General features: G+C 40.8%; 1 protein-coding gene across 7 annotated transcripts in view; it reads left to right on the top strand.

Moving 5' to 3' along the window:
• EFCAB6 (EF-hand calcium binding domain 6) overlaps positions 1-19,581 on the top strand; it is a 234,318-nt gene that overhangs the window by 25,739 nt on the left and 188,998 nt on the right. For 4 of the 7 annotated variants that reach the window (XM_038550277.1, XM_038550279.1, XM_038550280.1 and 1 more), the window contains 3 exons: positions 1,744-1,955; positions 11,919-12,007; positions 18,615-18,681. In XM_038550277.1, the coding sequence (XP_038406205.1) occupies positions 1,744-1,955; positions 11,919-12,007; positions 18,615-18,681 (368 nt within the window). Of the gene's footprint in view, positions 1-1,743; positions 1,956-11,850; positions 12,008-18,614; positions 18,682-19,581 lie in introns of those variants that run through there. The other 3 variants (XM_038550282.1, XM_038550281.1, XM_038550278.1) reach the window with 3 other exon arrangements.

The raw sequence follows: 19,581 nt of genomic DNA on the forward strand, positions 1-19,581 counted from the left end.
CCATGCTCATCATGTTGGTGTAGACCTCCATTAATACTTGTCTGAGCAGGCTGTAGTTAACAACATGTCTTCAGACTATCACTTTTGTCCCCTCTCTATCCCTCCTACATGTGATGTTGGGGCGAAAATTGGATGATGTTATCCTCTTGATGGAAGTCCCAGCTCGGTGTCCCATGACCAGAGCACAAAGCTGGATGGGAGCACCAGGGACTTGGCTCCTGGCGACTTTGTGGTTTATTTTTTTATTATTATTTTTTTTAATCTTTTTTTTTATTTATTTATGATAGTCACAGAGAGAGAGAGAGGCAGAGACACAGGCAGAGGGAGAAGCAGGCTCCATGCAACGGGAGCCCGACATGGGATTCGATCCCGGGTCTCCAGGATCACGCCCTGGGCCAAAGGCAGGCGCCAAACCGCTGCGCCACCCAGGGATCCCTGACTTTGTGGTTTAATCTCTAAAGCTGATGCCTCCTGTACTTGTCCTCTCCCCACTTTGTCTCCACTGGCTGTCCTCCATGGTACCCCCACTTCCAGCCCTTCTTGCTCTTCCTTCTAAGTATCACCTCTTCCTTCTAAGCAACTTTTCCTGAGACCTTCAGCCTGTCACCCCAAACTAGCCACTGTCTTTTCTCCAATGTGTTCCTGGTTATATATGCCCCTACCCAAAGAGGCAGTAGGCATCATGAGTGAAAGGCATCCCTAGCACCTGGCACAGGCCTCCTGTGTGCTTGGCGAGTGTCAGGGAAGATGAACATTGGTGACAGCTTGTGCCAGAAAGGTTCAATACCTGGATAAGAAATTCTCATTTGAATGGAAATAACCACAATCATCCTTCCTTAGGTCCTGTTTGTAAATGAATTTATAAAAGATGAAACAGCATTAAAGGCATTTAATATACATTCAGAATTTACTTTGTAAGACAGCTACTAAATAAGTTGTCACCATGCCTTTGCAATCTCATAAATAGATAGAAGAGATTTACCAAACCACTTGTATTTTTAGCCTCCTCTTTCTCTAGTAGGTTACAAAATACCAAAGTGGAATAATCACATTTCCATGCTTATGAAACTAGTCCATGCCTTGAGTTGATTTGCAGTTACTGTGTTTATTTCTATGGCTGTTTCATCTTAGAGGGGAAGGAGGCTGGGGTGTATTGTCTCTCCCCTGGTGACTTGGGGACCCTTGGGACCCACAGCACCACAGTCCCACTTGAGTGCTTTTCCTCCCAGGAAGTGCAGGCCTCCCGGAAGCTTATGTGGTGCCTTTTAACATTCTTTCATTACCTTTCAAAGGGGCTAGCCATTCTCATCTCTTGTCTTGGAGAGGGAAATAATCTAGATTAAGAATTACATGTTTTCCCCTCAAAAATTGGCCAGGGGATGAAAAGTTAATATATTTTAAAGATTTGTTTGAAGTGATATTGCTCTTAACTGAGTTTTATTCCAAAATCCATGTTTTTGCTTGTCATGACACATGTCCTATATAGGGGGGATGATCTTTCCTCTCTCTTTTTTTTTTTCCTTTTACCATTACTATTTTCATTTTACATTGGCCACATTTCAGAGGTAAAAAATGACCATGGATTTGCCATTGCAAGTCATGCAGTGCTTAGATGCATAAAGCAATGAATACAGTAGGAGAAATAGTGTTTTGGAAGTTTGTTGGATTCTAGTCCACAGTGAAGTTGGTTTTTGGGATCTTGGCTTTAAGCGCATCTAATAAACAACTGTATCTCTTCTATAGCCACAGCTATTGCAAATCCGATACTGTCCTTCTTAGATGTTAAACGGCTTTTATTTCAAAAAATCACTGATAAAGGATATGCGTTGAAAAAGGCTTTTGAGCTGCTTGACACCAGTCACAACATGACGGTATCAAAGAATGAACTGAGAAGAATTATCACAACCTTCCTGATGCCTCTCACGAGAGAACAGTTTCAGGATGTACTGGCTCAGGTACAGTATGCATGGCGACTTAGAATAACCCAACTACGGGGGTGCGTGGGAGACTCGGTTGGTTAAGCATCTAACTCTTGATTTCAGCTTAGGTTGTGATCTCAGGGTTGTGAAATTGAGCCCCAACTTGGGCTCTGTGCTCAGCAGGGAGTACCCTTGAGATTCTCTCTCTCCTTCTGCCCCTCACCACCCCTGCCCGCCCCCCCCCAAACCCAGCTGTAGAAAAGTTGGAGTCAGTTACTGGAGCATGAAATCTATTCTGGGTTTCCACCCCCTACCACCCGATAGTTCTAAGTTAGCAGTTACAGTTTTGTTTATTTTTCACAATTCAGTGAAATTCTGGTGGATGGGATGATCAACATGTGTGTGGGTCATATTTTGTGTGAAGTACTGGTACTGCCATTTTCTTTAGTGTTTTTTTTTTAAGCTTCCGTATAGAAGTATTATATTTTGGAACTTAGTATTTTGGCATTTGTTCTTGTATCAAATGGTTATTGAGCACCTACTGTATTCTAGACCCAAGGGAGACAGCAGGCAGACACGGGCCCGACCTCCAGGGGGGTCTCAGCCCAGTGAGATGTGTTTGGTACGTGTAGGAGGGAAAGCTAGAGGAGGGAGAGCTATCTAAAATTGGGGTGGTGGTCCAGGCAGCATTTAGGGAGGAAGGGGTGTATTTAGGCAGATTTTGACCAAGGAGTAGGATTAACCAGATGAAAGAAAAATGGAAGGGGGTTATAGGTAGAGGGAGTAACAGCTCAAGTGAAAGCTTAGATGTCTGGATCAGCATGGCATGTTTATTCAGGGAACAGGGTAGTATTATTTATACCCGAAGCGAGGGGATATGTGTCAGGTTGTGGATAGAGGGGCCAGGCCTGAAGAGTACCATACACAGAGTTGGGACTCAGTCCTGGGAGCTGTAGGGCCCACGGAAGGGTTTGCAGCAGGGGTGATGCAAGTACTTGGGGAGGGATATGGAGGACAAGCCCTTGGTGGGTATCCTACCAGGGGGCTATCAATAGTAGACATTTAGTGGGGTCTGAGCCGTCAGGGCCTTTAACAATGGAATACACAGTACAGGAGGAATTAAACACTCAGAATAAATCCATAGGGATCAATATAGTAATACCAAAGTGGGAAAATCAGTAGTGTGCCTTCAACCCAGTAACCCACTAACTAATATACATGCACACACAGACACACACACACACACACAGAAATACACATGTGTTTACTCAATACTTCTTAATCAGAGCATTCCATAATATTTAAAAGTCTGTTTCCTTCTAGAATTTGTTGACTACGTCAACCCAACCCACTTTGCTTACTTCTACCACAGGGGAATTATGTGGCAGGAAAACAAACAGCCCAGGGAATTTCAGATATTCCTGAATTCCAGGCCACCTCAGGGACTGGCTCTCCTTCCTTTCACAGATTTAGGAAAAAAATATTTGTAGGTCTATTTGTTGTTTCTTCTTGAGCATACCATGGTGCCATTTCAAGGGTTTCTCTTCCTTTAATTTTCTTTTTTCACTGAATTTGAGGCTTGTAGCCATTATTTTTAAATATATATATTTTACTTCATCCTCCCTGAGACATTTCAGTATTGTCCCAAGGCTCATCCCAAGGCTCTTTTCATTTTTTCAGTCTTTTATTTCTATTTTTAAGATTGGATAATATCTATTGATCTGTCTTCAAAGTTCAGTGACCCCTTCTTCATGTCTCTGTTCTGCCATTAAGCTCATTCAGTGAATATTTAATATTAGATATAGTATTTTTCAGTTCTAGAATTTCCATTTGGTTCTTTTTTATAGTTTCTATTTATATTTTTTATAGTTCATGTTTATCTATTTCCTATTTTTTTCTTCAATTATGAGTGTGTTTCTTTTAACTCATTAAGCATAGTTAAAATAGCTGCTTTAAAGTCCTTGAATGATAATTCTAATATCTGGGTTGTCTCAGGGTTGGGTTGCATTGATTCTTTTTTTCTTTTTTTTACTCTTGACAGGCAAGAGTCACATTATTCTGGTTCTTCATATTAGAGTATATTTGGATTATATCTTAGACCAGTGCTGTCTAATGGAAATATAATGTTAGGAGCACCTGGCTGGCTCAGTGAGTGGAATGTGTGACTCTTGATCTTGGGGTTGTGAATTTGAGCCCCATGTTGGTTGTAGAGATTACTTAAAAATAAAATCATAAAAAAATATATAATGTGACGCTCATGTTTGATTTTAAGCTTTCCAGTAGCCACATGAAAAAAGTTAAAAAGAATTAATTTGAATAATATTTTTATTTAACTAATATGTCTAAAATATTATCTCATTTCAATGTGTTATCACTATTAAAAATTGACAATAAGTTATTTTGCATTCTTTTCTGTGTACTAAGTCTTTAAACCTGATGTATACTTTATACTTACAGCTGACTTCAGTTCACACACTAAATTTCCATTGGAAATACTTGATGTCTATTTAGATTTCATGAAACAGTAGATTCAGATACCTGGTCACTACAAACATACTTAAAGGTTTTCTAATCACTGAATTAATTTTAAAATTTAAATTAATTAACAATGACTAAAATAAATTCAGTTCATCAGTTGCCCTAGCCACGTTTCAAGTGCTTGACATTCACATGTGGCTGTGGCTGCACATTAGACAGTACAGGGAATAAACATTGTGAACACGGTGCTGTGGAGACTGGATCCTCTTACCTTCCTCTGAAGACTGTTGATGCTTCTGCTCTGGCAGGAATTAACCTGCAAACTCTGTCTCACCTGCAGTGAGCAGTTGCTTGCATCTCAGTTTGGCTCTTTTATCTTTAAGTGGGTCTCTTTTCTCTTTGAGTCTGACCTGCACACGCCAGCTTTGGGCATCAGCTGGAAACTTGGACAGAATTTATACACAGAAAGTGGGTCTCCTCTGTCTCTCCTGTTTGAGATTTCCCTCACATTTTTAGTGGTTGTGGTTGCTTTGGGTTCAGCATGCCAGTTCTTCAGGCCAGAGAGACAGTGTGGCTTGTTCTCAGGCTTAAAGCTATTATGAATAGGAAACTCCCTCAATACTCGTCCCTTTTTCTGTGTTTTGAATTTCTCCAAAGTCTTCCTGTTTCTGTTTACTCTCCAAGGTCTTTAGATAGTTATAAATTTTTTTGTGTTTGCCAGAATTTATGGTGGTTTTCTGTCTCATGGTAAGAGACTCTTCATCCACTTTGTTTTCTGTGGGAGGTTGGTCTGTTATGAGCCGTCTCTACCACAACTTCTGCTTCATCATTTTTATTTTCTTCTTATTTTTTTTAAGATTTTATTTATTTATGATAGACATAGAGAGAGAGGCAGAGACACAGGCAGAGGGAGAGGCAGGCTCCAAGCCAGGAGCCCGACGCGGGACTTGATCCCGGGGCTCCAGGATTGCGCCCTGCGCCAAAGGCAGGCGCCAAACCGCTGAGCCACCCAGGGATCCCCTACTTCATCATTTTTAAAAAGCAACCACAAAGTTACAGAGAAGTTGGATGTTTAGTGGGAAGGAGTTTTTTTCCTGAACCATTATGGAGTAAGTGGTTTCATCACCCCAAATATTTCAGTGTACGTGTCTCTCAAAGAGGATAGTGTTCTGCATAACTACAGTCTGACCATCAAAATACAGATATTAACATGAACTCACTACTACCATCTCAGCCCCGGGCCCCTGCCTGGTTGGGCCGGTCATTCCATGCCTGTCTCGTATGATCCAGGTCAGAACGTGAATTCCAAGTGTCTTTCACTTCAAAACAATTCTCAGCCTTAGTTTTCCTGACCCTCCACTCTGAAGATTGCAGAGGGCAGCATGTCCCCCATCTGAGTTTATCTGATGTTTTCCTGATGACTAGGTCTAGGCTTGCATCTTTGGCGGGAGTATCACAGAAATGCTGTATTCTCATTGTGTTTTACGATCGCACGGGATCCTAGTTTGTCCCTTTGCTGCTGTTTACTTCGATCACTTGATTAAAGTGGAATCTGTCAGGCTTTCTCATGGTAAGAGACTCTTCATCCACTTTGTAATTAATAAGCGTTTTGTGGAGAAACTTTGAAACTGTATCTCATTCCTTACTAGACTTTCAATTCATTCATTTATTATTTTTATATTTGCAGGGACTCAAGGTTGCATGTTTTATCGAGTGGTTGTGATACATTATGTTCATTTTGCATTTTGATTTTTAAATTGTCTGTAATTTGGCTACTAGGAGCCCCTTCAAGCTGGTTTCTGTGTGCTTTTGACATGCCTCCGTCATTCTTTGAGCACTTGCTCTATGATATAAGATATTCTAAACTCATCTCTACTTTCCTTGCTTTGGTCCTGAAATCCTCCATTTCTCCAGAAAATTCTGGTTCCTTTAAATGAAAAGATATTCAGAATCCAGGGTCTGGGCACTGGGGCTGCCCATTATCACTGGAATGACACCCCAGGTCTCACAGTGGGCAGAGCTCCAGGGGACACATGCGTACCCACACACATACAGATATACATTTACATATACATTTATTTCTATATCAACCTCTCCCTATATTGAAAACCATGAGTTCACACCAGTACTGCCAATCCTAATCCTATACCTCAGGGTTCTTTCCAGCTTTCTTGCTGTTCATATTTTTTTTGTTTTGTTTTGTTTTGCTTTTGTTTTTAAAGATTTTATTTATTTAATCATGAGAGACACACAGAGAGAGAGGCAGAGGCACAGGCAGAGAGAGAAGCAGGCTCCATGCACGGAGCCCGATGCAGGACTCGATCCCGGGTCTCCAGGATCACGCCTTGGGCTGCAGGCTGCGCTAAACCGCTGAGCCACCCGGGCTGCCCTTGCTGTTCAGATTTGTAATTACCTTTTCAGATGAGACACTTGGCTTCTGTTATTCTTAGTATATTTATTTATTTGATCAGTTTCCCTGGTATAAGACCATCTCCCATCCCCAGTGCCCCACCCTGCCATGTGGATGCTCTCTTCCCTCCACTTGGGTTACATCCCACTCTGGACTCCTATGGCTTCCCTCAACGTGGCAGACACTGTTTTTCTCTTCCCCATCAGACTTTAGGACTTATTAGAGAGGGGACAGGAAAGAAGGGAAGAAAGATGAGCTTTTCTCCTTTTTTTAAAAAAGTTTCCCATTTATTCACTTAAAAATTTCACAAATAATACATACTAATGATTTCACATGTCACTTTTTTTTACTGTATCTACATTTTTATTGGAACTTTATTAAGATAGAACTTATATGTAATAAAATTCACCATTTAAAAATTTGCAAGTTACTGGTTTTCTGTGTATCCAGGGTTGGGTAACCATTACTACTGTCTAGTTCCAGAACATTTTCATCACCCCAGAAAGAAACCCCATATTCATTAGTAGTCACTCCCCTTTTCCCCTTCCTCTAGTCCCTGATAACCATTAATATACTTTTCTGTCACAAAAGATCTGCCTCTTCTGGACATTTCATATAAATGGAATAATTCAATACATAATCTTTTGTGTCTGGCTTCTTTCATTTAGCATCTTGTGTTCAAAGTTCATCCATGTTGTAGCATGAACCAGTGCTTCATTCCTTTTCATGGCTGAATCACACTCCAGTATATGCATAGACAACTTTTTGTGTTTTTTATCATGAGTTGATGGACCTTTGGGTTGTTTCCACTTTTTGGCTTTTGTGAACAAGGTTGTGATGAAAATTCATACACAAATTTTTGTGTGGGTGTATACTTTCACTTCTCTAAGGTACATACCTAGGAGTGGAATTGCTATGTCATGTGGTAATGTTCTTTCTCTCTCTTTTTAAGTTTTTATTTAAATTCCAGTTAGTTAACATACAGTGTAATCTTAGTCTCAGGTGTACAATGTAGTGATTCATCACTTACAGGCAACACCCAGTGCTCCTCACAAGTGTTCTCCTTTGTCCCCATCACCTATTTTATCCATCACCCCAGACACCTCTCCTCTGGTGGCCATCAGTATGTTCTCTATAGTTAAGAGTCAGTTTCTTGGTTTGTCTTTCTCTCTCTCTTTTCCCCCTTTGCTTATTTGTTTTTTTCCTTAAATTCCACATGAATGAAATCATGGTATTTGTCTTTCTCTGACTGACCTACTTTGCTTAGCATTATACCTTCTAGATCCATCCATGTTGGTGCAAATGGCAAGATTTCATTCTTTTTAATGGCTGAGTATTATTCCATTGTGTATATATGCCACATCTTCTTTATCCATTCATCAATAGACGGATACTTAGGCTGTTTCCATAATTTGGTAGATAATGCTGCTGTAAACATCGAGGTACATGTATCCCTTCAATAAATAATTTTTGTATCCTTTGGGTAAATACCTAGTAGTGCAATTGCTGGCTCATGGGGCAGCTCTATATTTAACTTTTTGAGGAACCTCCATACTGTTTCCACACTGGCTGCACCAGTTTGCATTCCCACCAACAGTTCATGAAGGTTCCCCTTTCTCTGCATCCTCACCAGCACCTGTTGTTTCTTGTGTTGTTGACTTTAGCCATTCTGACAAGTGCAAGGTGGTATCTCACTGTGGTTTTGATTTGCATGTCCCTGATGATGAGTGTAACTGGTAATGTTCTCTTGCTTGTAAAGAACATTTGTCCATGCAAACATTGCATCAGTTTCCTTATAAGCTTGATTTAACTGATACTTTATTTATACCAAATGGAGAGTTAAGATATTTTTCCTGCTAATGTCTCCCTATATTCATGATCTAATGTTAATTTAAAATTTTGACAACCTTCCCAAGCTAATCAACTATGCAGGAAGGGGAAAAGTACAGAAAATGTGAAATGTGTATCCGTTTTTAAAAGCTACATCTGTTTTTAAAAGAAGTCACTGAGAACTGTAGCGCTTCAAAGACTAAAAAAAAACAAGTCCTGGTAGTCTATCTGAAATACTAAGCATAGGTTTTCTAGAACCTCAAGCTTCCGTGACCCACGTGTAAACCAAGGAGGCTGAAATGTGGTGCATTTTCAGAAGGCCAAGTTCACAGTGAGTGAAGGGGAGGATTTCTCTTTCCAGTAGCTGGAATTCAGAGTGTGTGTGAGTTTTCAATATCTTTTACCAACAAATCCCTTTCCAATGGTGAATGTAAGCCTAACTGGAAACATAAAACTTGTAGAACACTTCATGGGAATTTCACACTTAAAATTAGAAAAGAATTTTCCAGTTAGAGTGAATTTGCTTTAGCCTTAATTTTATTTTAAGAACCATGTTGAGTATGTTTGAACGTCAGAGTGTTGTGATGATTGATCAGGGCATGAACAATGAGGCATTGCTTACAATAATCTGTCTTGTACCTTAGTTTCCATTCATGGTAATGTGAATTTTTTAAAAAGCTGTGTCCTCAGTCTCTAAAAATTAACAAAAATTTTATAAAAGAGGATGAATTGGCAAAGAGATTCCGGAGAAGAAAAACATAGTTCTGTTCTGGTCCTAGTGGTTGTGCTGGGTTGGGGAAAGAGACGTCTTTGAAGACACTCATCAACACGATGGACGTGGATTTAAACACTACCCTCCTGTACCCCACTCTAAGAATTTACTTTTAGCGATTCATCTTTGGATGATTATGATTCTTAAACAGGCAGAGCCTTTTAAAAGATTTTATTTATTTATTCATGAGAGAGACAGAGAAAGAGAGAGAGAGAGAGAGGGAGAGAGGCAGAGACATAGGCAGAGGGAGAAGGCTCCATGCAGGAAGCCCCATTTGGCACTTGATCCCAGGACCCTGGGATCACACCCTGAGCCAAAGGCAGATGCTCAACTGCTGAGCTACCCAGGCGTCCCCTGCTTCTCCTTTTAGACAAGATTTGTGAGTTGTTTAAAGGGGTTACTAGCTTTGGAGACTGAACTTTGCAAATATGTATCTACCACATTAGAATTTTTATTAGACCACAAGTAATAATATGAAATGTGACAAGCTTCAATAGGTTGATGGATTTCCTCTCTCTTTTTTCTTTTTTGTGGTTAGTGTAGGGAGAGGAACATGGGCTCTGGAGGCATATGATGGTAGTGCCATGCAGGGAGGTCGCATCTCTGCTCCTCGAAATGTGGAGACGACCACAGCCTGAGGACCTGGTTTTGGGACTAGATGAGTTAACTCATCATGTAAAACATCAAGAGTGGAGCTTGTGCTCATCTCCTGAGTATGAGCTCTGTATGTTTCTTTCCCTCCTCACAAACTCTTAACTACCAAAACCATGAGGGCATCTAGTCTTGGAGCAACACACATACCCCGTTCTTGCCCTTCTGCTGTAAGGCTAGGGAGACTTTGAGGTGTCTACCCAAAATTACATCTGAAATAGAAATCATGAATGTCCTTTCCAGGACAAGGCTTCACGAAGGCCCACCCTGTGAGCTGCTCTCCCTCTGGTCCCATTTCCTAGTTATATGTGTTTTAGTAGTAAAAAGAAATTTTTCCTTTGGGGAGCCCGGAGATAACCATGCCCGGCTTTGAGGCTGAATTTTAAGGGCTAAGTGAACATCACACTTGATTATATAGACATGGGAGCCATTCAGCTGTATGGGAAATTGTACTTTGTGTATTTGCATGAAGCTTAATAAAATACATCTGTATTGATTATATGTTTTAACTTTAGTTTCATAATCCTTTTTTTGGGAAATAATTATTTTCACTTTTAAAAATTTTTGACTTTTTATTTAGAAGTAATTTCAGGGGCGCCTGGGTGTCTTAGTGAGCATCAGACTCTTGGTTGGGCTCAGGTCCTGATCTCAGGGTCATGAGATTGAGCCCCATATCAGGCTTCACACCCAGTGTGGAGTCAGCTTGAGATTCTCTCTCCCTTGCCCTTTGCCTCTCATGCTCATGCTCTCTCTCTCTTTCTCAAATAAATAAGTCTGAAAAAAAGAAATAATTTCAAACCTCCAGAAAATGTATAAGAACAGTACAAATAGTACGCATATGGTACATACATACAATACCCACATACACTTAACCCAGATTTGCCTGTTGTGAGCATTTAACCTCATTTGCTTCTGTGATCTTTCATTATCCATGTGGGGTATGTGTGGATCTGCAAACAGTTTACAGGGTATGTAGTGTATACATAATTTTTTTCTGAACTGTTTGAGAGGCAATTGCTTATATTGTGGTTATTTACTTCCAAATACTTTAGTGTGTATTCCCTGAGAATAAGATCTATTCTCTTACATAATCACAGTACCATTATCAACATTAGTAAATTAAACATTGAGATAATTATTTTTTATTTTATTTTTTATTTATGATAGTCACAGAGAGAGAGAGAGAGAGAGGCAGAGACACAGGCAGAGGGAGAAACAGGCTCCATGAACCGGGAGCCCGACGTGGGACTCCATCCCGGGTCTCCAGGATCCCGCCCTGGGCCAAAGGCAGGCGCCAAACCGCTGCACCACCCAGGGATCCCTAATTCTTTTTTTTTGAGATAATTCCTTAATCTATAGCCCATTTTGACCTACTGGATCTAGTAATGTCCTTTATAGAATTTTCAATTAAAAAATGGCTGTTTTCTACCTTGAAAGTATATAACGTACAGAAAGTTCAAATGCCATTCAGAGGGTAAAATTATGTCATGGCCTTAAGCCTCTTGGGGAAAAAATATATGTGATGTATGCATATATAAATACATATACATATATAAAATGTATATTAGAATATATTTCTACCAACCTTAGTTTGTAGATAGAACTAGATTTCAGAAAATTTTATAGATAACTTGTTGACTTTTAATTGAGCACAAACTGGCATTCTGGCATTTAGGTGTTTTTGTACCTGGTTTACTGGGGATGCATGTCAACTCAGACACCTGGGGGAAGTGGTTGTGTTTACTAGAATGACCATCTCAGTAATAGTATCCTGTCTTCCATCATGAAAGCTCCTGTGCTGTCTACTACTTGGATCTGAATCCTCTAACTGGCCATCATTCTTCTTGTTCGAATGTAGATCCCCCTCACCAGCTCTGGGGCCATTCCATACCTTGAATTCCTGTCCTGGTTTGGTGGAATGGACCTAAGTATAAATGTTATACAGAGGTAAGTAGTTTTTTTCCCCCTCATATGAAACTGTGAAATTTGGAATGATAAAAGAGAGGGCATAAGCTCAGGAGAGCTAATCATGTCAACAGATATATAGGGAAGAGGAATTGGTAGAGTTTGTCTGTATAGAATTTAATGGAGTTAATCATCAGTCAAAAAGTTATTTTGAGAAGACTCTAACCTCTATGTAGGATATATTTCAGAATAAAGGAAATAATATTGTATTGAAAATAGAAATATAACAAATTAAAACCAGATAAACATATATTATATGCAATATATTTCAGATTTGGAAATAATAAATGTTAATTTTGAATATTAATATCTTTCATTGGAAAGTGATCATGTTTTAGAGCTAGAAGAAAATCTTTTTAAAAGATTTATTTATTTTTGAGAGAGAGTGTGCACGAGTGGGAGGAGCAAAGGCAGGGGGAATCTCAAGCAGACTCCCCACTGAGTGTGGAGCTGGACATGGGGCTCCATCTCAGGACCCTGCGATCACGACCTGAGCTGAAACCAAGAGTTGGCTACTCAACTGACTGCGCCACCCAGGCACCCCAGAAATGAAATCTTTTTTTTAAAGAGATCTTTGTACGAGCTCCATTGTGTCTCAACTGTAGCATATGAATGGGACTCATTTGTTTTATGAACTGCAAAACGAGTGTTAGAGTATGAACTCTTAATGTCTGTCTCTGCTGGAAAGGTCTTTGATTCTGGCATCCGATTTAGGAATGACCAAAATTATTCACTCGGACTGTCTGACTCTAAATGAATAAACCTCATTTTCTCAGGAATTGTGGAAATAGGAGTTAAATTTGATCCTGAAAAATTAGCAGATTTTGGTATGATAGCTTTCCTGCCTAAGTCTGTCATGGACACAGTGTAGTTGTAAGAATTTGTGTGGCAGAGGGGAGAGGGAATGGGGACGTGTTCAGTGAGTGTAAGTTTCAGTTTTATAAGATGAAAAAGGTTTAGAGATGTGTTGCACAACACTGCATATACTCAACACTACTGAACTGCACACGTAAAAATGATTAAGATGGAAAAGTTTATGTTATCTGGGGGGTGGTTTTTCAGTTTTGTTTTTTAACCACAATTAAAAAAAAGAATCAGTGCAACAGCTCCAACAAGAATGACAAAGTATCTCCTGGATGGTCGGGGGCTTTTCTGTGCTGTGTTTAGTTAACGATCCCTGAGTAGGGGGCTGAGATAATCTCCAGGTTTATTCGAAAGAATGATTGGTTGTTTTACAAACTATATATTCATACTCTGAACCTAAAACAGTCCCCATTTGTGATAAGGTTATTGGGTGGACCGTAACCGATTTGAAGATTCTCTGTCGAAAAAGCTAAATGACTAGAAAAACTGGAAGCAGGAGAGTTCTTTTTTTGTCTTTTGTTTTTGTTCCTTTAACTGTGAAATATCAGTCTAATAGTTCATTTGAGATGAAAAGGATCACAAGGTACCACTTTAAATATAAAAGATTAAATATTTTAACTAAATTTGAAAGATTCAGCTTATTTGTGGGGCTGAATTTTCTTTACTCTTGGAGATGATGCATTATAGTGAGTGGACACTGCTTCTTTGGGTGACATGGTAGACTGTTTTCATGAATAGCACTTCCATGGAAAAAAATGAAATGACTGATAGAAGGTAAAATGTATACATGCATTTTCCTTCACTAGAGAACTGGCAAGACAGTAAGTACTCCCCTAGAAGCCAACATGAAATGGAGATGGAATCCAGAGAGGTGAGCATTCTATAAAGCCAGCTTTTGCCTCGAAAATAGTGGCTAAATCCTGGTGAATTTGTGTTTCAGTCTGGTTGGCTATTTGGAGTGAAGGAGACAGGGGATAAAACCTAGAGGACCTGCCTAAGGTGGAGGAAGCTAATAGAAGATCAGGATATATAAAGTTGAGACACCTAAACCCTCATGTGAGGATAGGTTACAAATATAAACTTGCATCCCAGAAGGGCATAAGGAAACCTACCTAATTCCACACTGCTGCTGGGTGAATAGAGGACAAAATTGTAATTATAAGTCAGTATTTATGCAAATCTGTGCCTGAAATAATGCTTCCTGTGTGGTCTGGAAAGTCTTAGGCTAAGATTTGCTTAAAACTGGGGCTGGGCTAAGTGTGCCCTTCTGTAGAGGAATACGTTTGCAACCCAGACCTTAAAAAATTTCCACAGATCAAGTGCCAAGTAAAATCAGGCCATACTCACAAAATATTGAAAACACATGCAGAGATAAAGAATGAGAACTGCAAACGAGTAGAAACAACATCCAGTACAATCAGATATCCAAATATGTGAAATCCTGCAACTGTCAGATCTAGAATCTCTGTTTTAGTATGTTCGGAGAAATCAAAGAATGGACTTCATATATAAATATGAAATAAGCAAAAAAATTTTTTGAAGAAATACAGAACAGAACTTCTGGTAGTGAAAGATAAGATAACCGTAGATATAAAATTTGGTGGCTGGGCGGAAAAAGTGGATGAACCACAGCTAAAAGGAGCATTGGGGGAGTAGAAATAGGTCCGAAGCTGTTATCCAGAAAGCCACACAAAGACAAAGGAAGATAAAATACAGAGGACAAGTATAGGAGACATGGAAGGGAGAGAGGAGGCCTAGATTTCATTTCATTTCATTTCATTTCATTTCATTTCATTTCATTTCATTTCATTTCATTTCATTTCATTTCTTTTCTTTTCTTTTCTTTTCTTTTTTCTTTTCTTTCTTTTCTTTTCTTTCTCTTTTCTTTCTTTTCTTCTTTTCTTTCTTTTCTTTTCTTTTCTCTTTTATTTTCTTTCCTTTTCTCTCTCTCTCTTTCTTTCTTTCTTTCTTTTTTTTTCTTTCTTTCTTTTTTAAAGATTTTATTTATTTGAGAGAAAGAGTGAAGAAGAGAGCATGAGTGAGGGGTGGTGGGGGAGGGACATAGGGAGAAGCAGGCTCTCCACTGAGGAGAGCCCAATGAGGGACTGGGACTCGGTCCCAGGACCCTAAGATCATGACCTGAACTGAAGGCAGACGCTTAACTGACTGAGCCACTCAGGTGCTGCATTCTAAGAAATTTCTTATTGGATTTCCAGATATTTAGAGGAAAGGATAGGGAAGAGCCAATATTCGAAAGGATGATGGTGGAGAACCTTAAGCTGGACGAATGAAAAGAAATGGCCGTGTAGATGTGTCACAGTAAGACCGCGGAGCGCCATTGTCAACGTCAGCATGAGAGCAGTAAAGCAGTGAGAGGAGGTACTCGGTTGACTTAGGACCGACACTCAGACTGAAGCTGACGTCTGAGTGTGACAGTGGGACCATCTCTCCCACACGCTGGGAATGAAGCATTTGCCAGCCTAGAATTTGTGAGACTGAGATCTCTTTCTGTGGGGACGCAGGGGCCCTTTGCCTCTTCTTGTCATAGTTGAGCCTCAAGGACTGATGTCAGGCTGTGGGGACAAGGAGAAACATGTGGCACCTTTGCCTGCCGTGTTCATGGTCACCTTCCAGCTGATCCTCTCTTTCTTCATCCTACAAAGCCTGCCTCTTCTTTGTAACCATCTGTGTAGGATGCAGGGAGCGTTCCAGGTGGAGGAGGAAGATCGGGGACCTTTGGGTTTGGCTTTAATTCTTGATTTGGATAATTGGCATTTGCCTTATGATTAAACATGCACACATATTGTATGTATGTTACTACCTATAAGTCCTATTTCATAATAACAGTTTAGAACTCAATAAATTTAATAAACAAAATTGATATAGCTGAAGAAATAAGTGAACTGGAAGATAGGTCAGAGAAAGATAAGCCGAGTGCAGCCCAGAGACATAGAAGTGTAAGTGGAGCTCTGTGAAGAGAGTCCTCAGAGATGGGATGGAGGCACCCAAAGGAACAGTGACTGAGGGCTTTCCTGAACTGAGGGTGGGATTGAGTCCACCCATTCAGGAAGCCCAAGAAACCCCAGGTGAAGTTAAAGATGGGAGGTGGGGGCGCAACCACCCCACAGACCAAGAGACCCTCAGCGCAGCCAGAGGGCAGCATGCAGAGAGGGGACTTCTGCGTGGTAATGGGGAAGCCAGGTGACAGCGAATCCACCATCACAATGTGGTGAAAGAAAAATCACTACCATCTTAGAATGTTATGTGTGGGGACGCCTGGGTGGCTCAGCGGTTGAGCGCCTGCCTTTGGCTCAAGGTGTGATTCCCAGGTTCGAGTCCCACATCAGGCCCCTTGCATGGAGCCTGCTTCTCTGTCTGCCTGTGTCTGCCTCTCTCTCTGTCTCTCATGAATAAATAAATCTTAAAAAAAATAATATGTGTGAAGAAGGGATCTTTCAGTATTTTCAGGGTTGAAATAAAGATACTGTAAAACAAAAATAGAATTTGGCCCCCAGTAGACCCAGTGAAAGAACTTTAAAGGGTGTACTTTAGGTAGAAGGAAAACACTCCTAGACGGACAGTTGGAGGCGATGCGGGCCAGAGGGTGGAGAGTGTGTTGTTAGATCCAAATGCTCCCGCTGACCTCAGGGGGCGCTAAGGACTGGGAATAATGAGGACTTTGGGAATTTAAAAATAGAATAGGATTAAAATATATGACAGTAGCAATTTATACAGAGAGGAGGGATTGGAGTGAAAATGTTCTAGAGTTGTTACCTTGTCCATCAGGAAGATTAAAAATTATGGTTAAAAAATTAAAAAAAAATTATGGTTAACTTGAGACTTGGAAAAATATGCAGGTTATAATTTCCCGAGCAGCTATCACAAAATTAAAAATGGAGTGATTGAGTCCTAAATTTACAAATGGAGACAGACAAACAAACTGGAATAAAAATAGGATTGACCAAAAAGACGGCAAAGAGCCTCAGAATAGGAAGAACTAGTAGAAATCCCAAGTATGTGGGTAGTTGTGATAAATGGTCCACTTAAAAGACAGAGATGGTCTGATTAGATAAGAACTAGTAAAATCCACTAAGAGAAAAACCTAAACAGAATTTTACAGAAGGGTTAAAAGTGGAAGGATTTAAAGACCTACCATTCCAGTGAGTACTCATCTCACGAAAGCTGTGTCGCTGAGTGTCAGACAATAAGCTGTGTCTCCTAGAGGCGACACTGAGATGGAGTTGGGGAGGCAGCTGTGAGGGGAAGAGGACCAGAGTGGGGCTGCGCTGGGGAGCTGCCCTGGGGCTGGGGGGGCGGCGTGTGCGGGGCTCCCAAAGGGGCCAGGAGCGCAGCTGCCCTGTCTCTTCAGCTGATGGCGGGGACACAGGCATTTGTCTGATCTCTGTTCTTTAAATCCTAAACATGTTAGCAGTAGTGTCCTGTGTCCATTCAATACACAATAAAAACCTAAACAATATTACATTTAACATAGAATCGTAAGGCTGGATTCCTGGTGAGTTTCCGCCTCGAACTTGGGCACTTGACCCTCTGAGCCTCAGTTTCTCCCTGTGTAAAATGAAGTTCATTTCTACCTAAAATGTTCTGATGGCTTCCCCTTACCCCAGTGTGAAGTCCAGATTCCTTATGGCCACACCACCACAGGTCAGCACCACACCACCACTTCCATCTCGGAACTCAGCCGTGTCCCCTGCCCTGCTGGGTAGGCTCTGGCCTCCCTGGCCAGCTGACAGTAGCGACGCTGGGATGTGCTGAGCTCCAGGCCCCTCGGCTTCATGCCACTGTGTGCTCCCTTGGCTTTGTCCAGAGAGCTTTTCCTTCCAGTGGATCGCCCCTGGCTCCTCACCTTGTGGGTGTCTACCAGCTTGTTCCAAAGAGGGGCTCTGATGTAGTTTATAGACATATGAATAACATGAAATAAAAAATAGTTACTAAAAGCAGATGGAGCCAGGGTGCCTGGATAGCTCAGTTGGTTGAGCCTCCGACTGGGTTTCGGCTCAGTTCATGATCTCAGGGTCATGAGATAGGGCCCTCCATTGGGCTGCAGGTTCAGTGGGGAATCTGCTGAAAGTTCTCTCTCCTTCTGCCCCTCCCCCTGCCTGCGCGCGCGCATGCGCGCGCGCGTGGGCGTGTGTGTGTGTATGTGTGTGTGTGTACACACGTGCATGTGCTCTCTCAAATAAATAAATAAAATCTAAAAAAAAAAAAAAGAGCCAAGAGGATGGTGGTATAGGCACACATCCACCAGGAAGTCCTTTACAGAGTGGCTAAGGGTGCCTCCAGAGTGGATTGGGAACCCCTCAGAGGTCAGAACAAAGTGCTACATAGGAGGGGTTAGGGGTGGAGTGTGACCCAGCACCTTTGTCTCCCTGACTCCTTGTCTGCAAATAGGGCGATGATGGCCCCTGACCGTCGTGAGGATGAAATCAGATGGGGCTCACCATGCTCATTAGGTGTCAGCTGTAATTACTCAGCTCCCACACTACCCTGGGAGGAATAAATGTTATTATATTTCATTTTATGGTTGAGGAAACGGAGGCATGGAGAAGCTAAGGACTTGACACAGTGCCGGCAGATGGCAGTGCCTAAGAAATACCTTGCATTTGAAAATAATTTAGAAATCCTTATAATCTTGATCTCTGCATATCCTACATAAGCATTTATTTGGTTAAAACATTTTAACAAAAAGTTTTTGTTTTTTTTTAAGGGGAGGTGGGAATGAAATGAGTTGCAGTCGGACAGTAAAAGAACTTGAAAAACAAATAGGAGAAAAGGTAATAGAGATCTTTTAAAATTCTTCCTCCCACCCCCTCGCCAAAAGTCATTGTTAGGAGAGGTAGATGAAGCAGAATGAGCCACATCTTGTCGTCTGCGCCCTCCCGTCAAAGCCGTCTGACGAATAGATCCTGTAAGGAGCCCCTGTGAAAGCTTGTATTCAGATGACTTCCGTGGCGTCTCTTTGGATGAATGACACCAACAGAAGTCCTGGAATATTAATCACTTTTGTATTAACTTTAAATCAGTAGTAGTAGGGCTGCCCTTTCTGGTTTTGTCTAAGACTGAAGCAAGGATCTTCTTTAGAAAGGGAAAACTTCTGCTTTTTAGCAGTAAATGCCAATCAAAAGCAGCACGGTAAAAATAACCAGTAAAACTCAAAGTGATGTATATTTAAGTATTGAGTAATTTAGCCACAGAAGCTACTACATGTGTTTAGAAGAGAAGCACATAGCCTTGTCCCTCTTGCTGATTATGGTTAGACATCATCGCCCACAGCTAGGGAGGGAGGAGATGCTCGTGGCTTTTGGGGGTTGGAATCAGACCCCTTTTAAAAATGCATCTGAGCCTGTCAGTTACACGAGCAGTTTGAGAATCATGATTCAATTTACTCGATTCAATATGTTGGTTTGAAATGTGACAAATTTTCTTTCCTTTTTGAACTCTTCTGAGATTTTCATACATTTCAAAATAAAAAATAGCCAGAAATCCACAAAATGTTTGTCTGAATTTTCCTGGTTGATACCATTAACACCAGAAAATTCGTCTTAATGTGCTACTTTTTTAGCATTATATATTCCTGAAAATCTGGTGTCACTATATGTTAGTAAGAACCCCGGTGTAATTATTTGCCGCTTCTCTTGTGGTTCATTTGTTATTCTGTAAGAAATATGTAATGT

This window comes from Canis lupus, chromosome 10, assembly GCF_011100685.1.
Source record: "Canis lupus familiaris isolate Mischka breed German Shepherd chromosome 10, alternate assembly UU_Cfam_GSD_1.0, whole genome shotgun sequence".
NCBI classification, from domain to species: domain Eukaryota; kingdom Metazoa; phylum Chordata; class Mammalia; order Carnivora; family Canidae; genus Canis; species Canis lupus.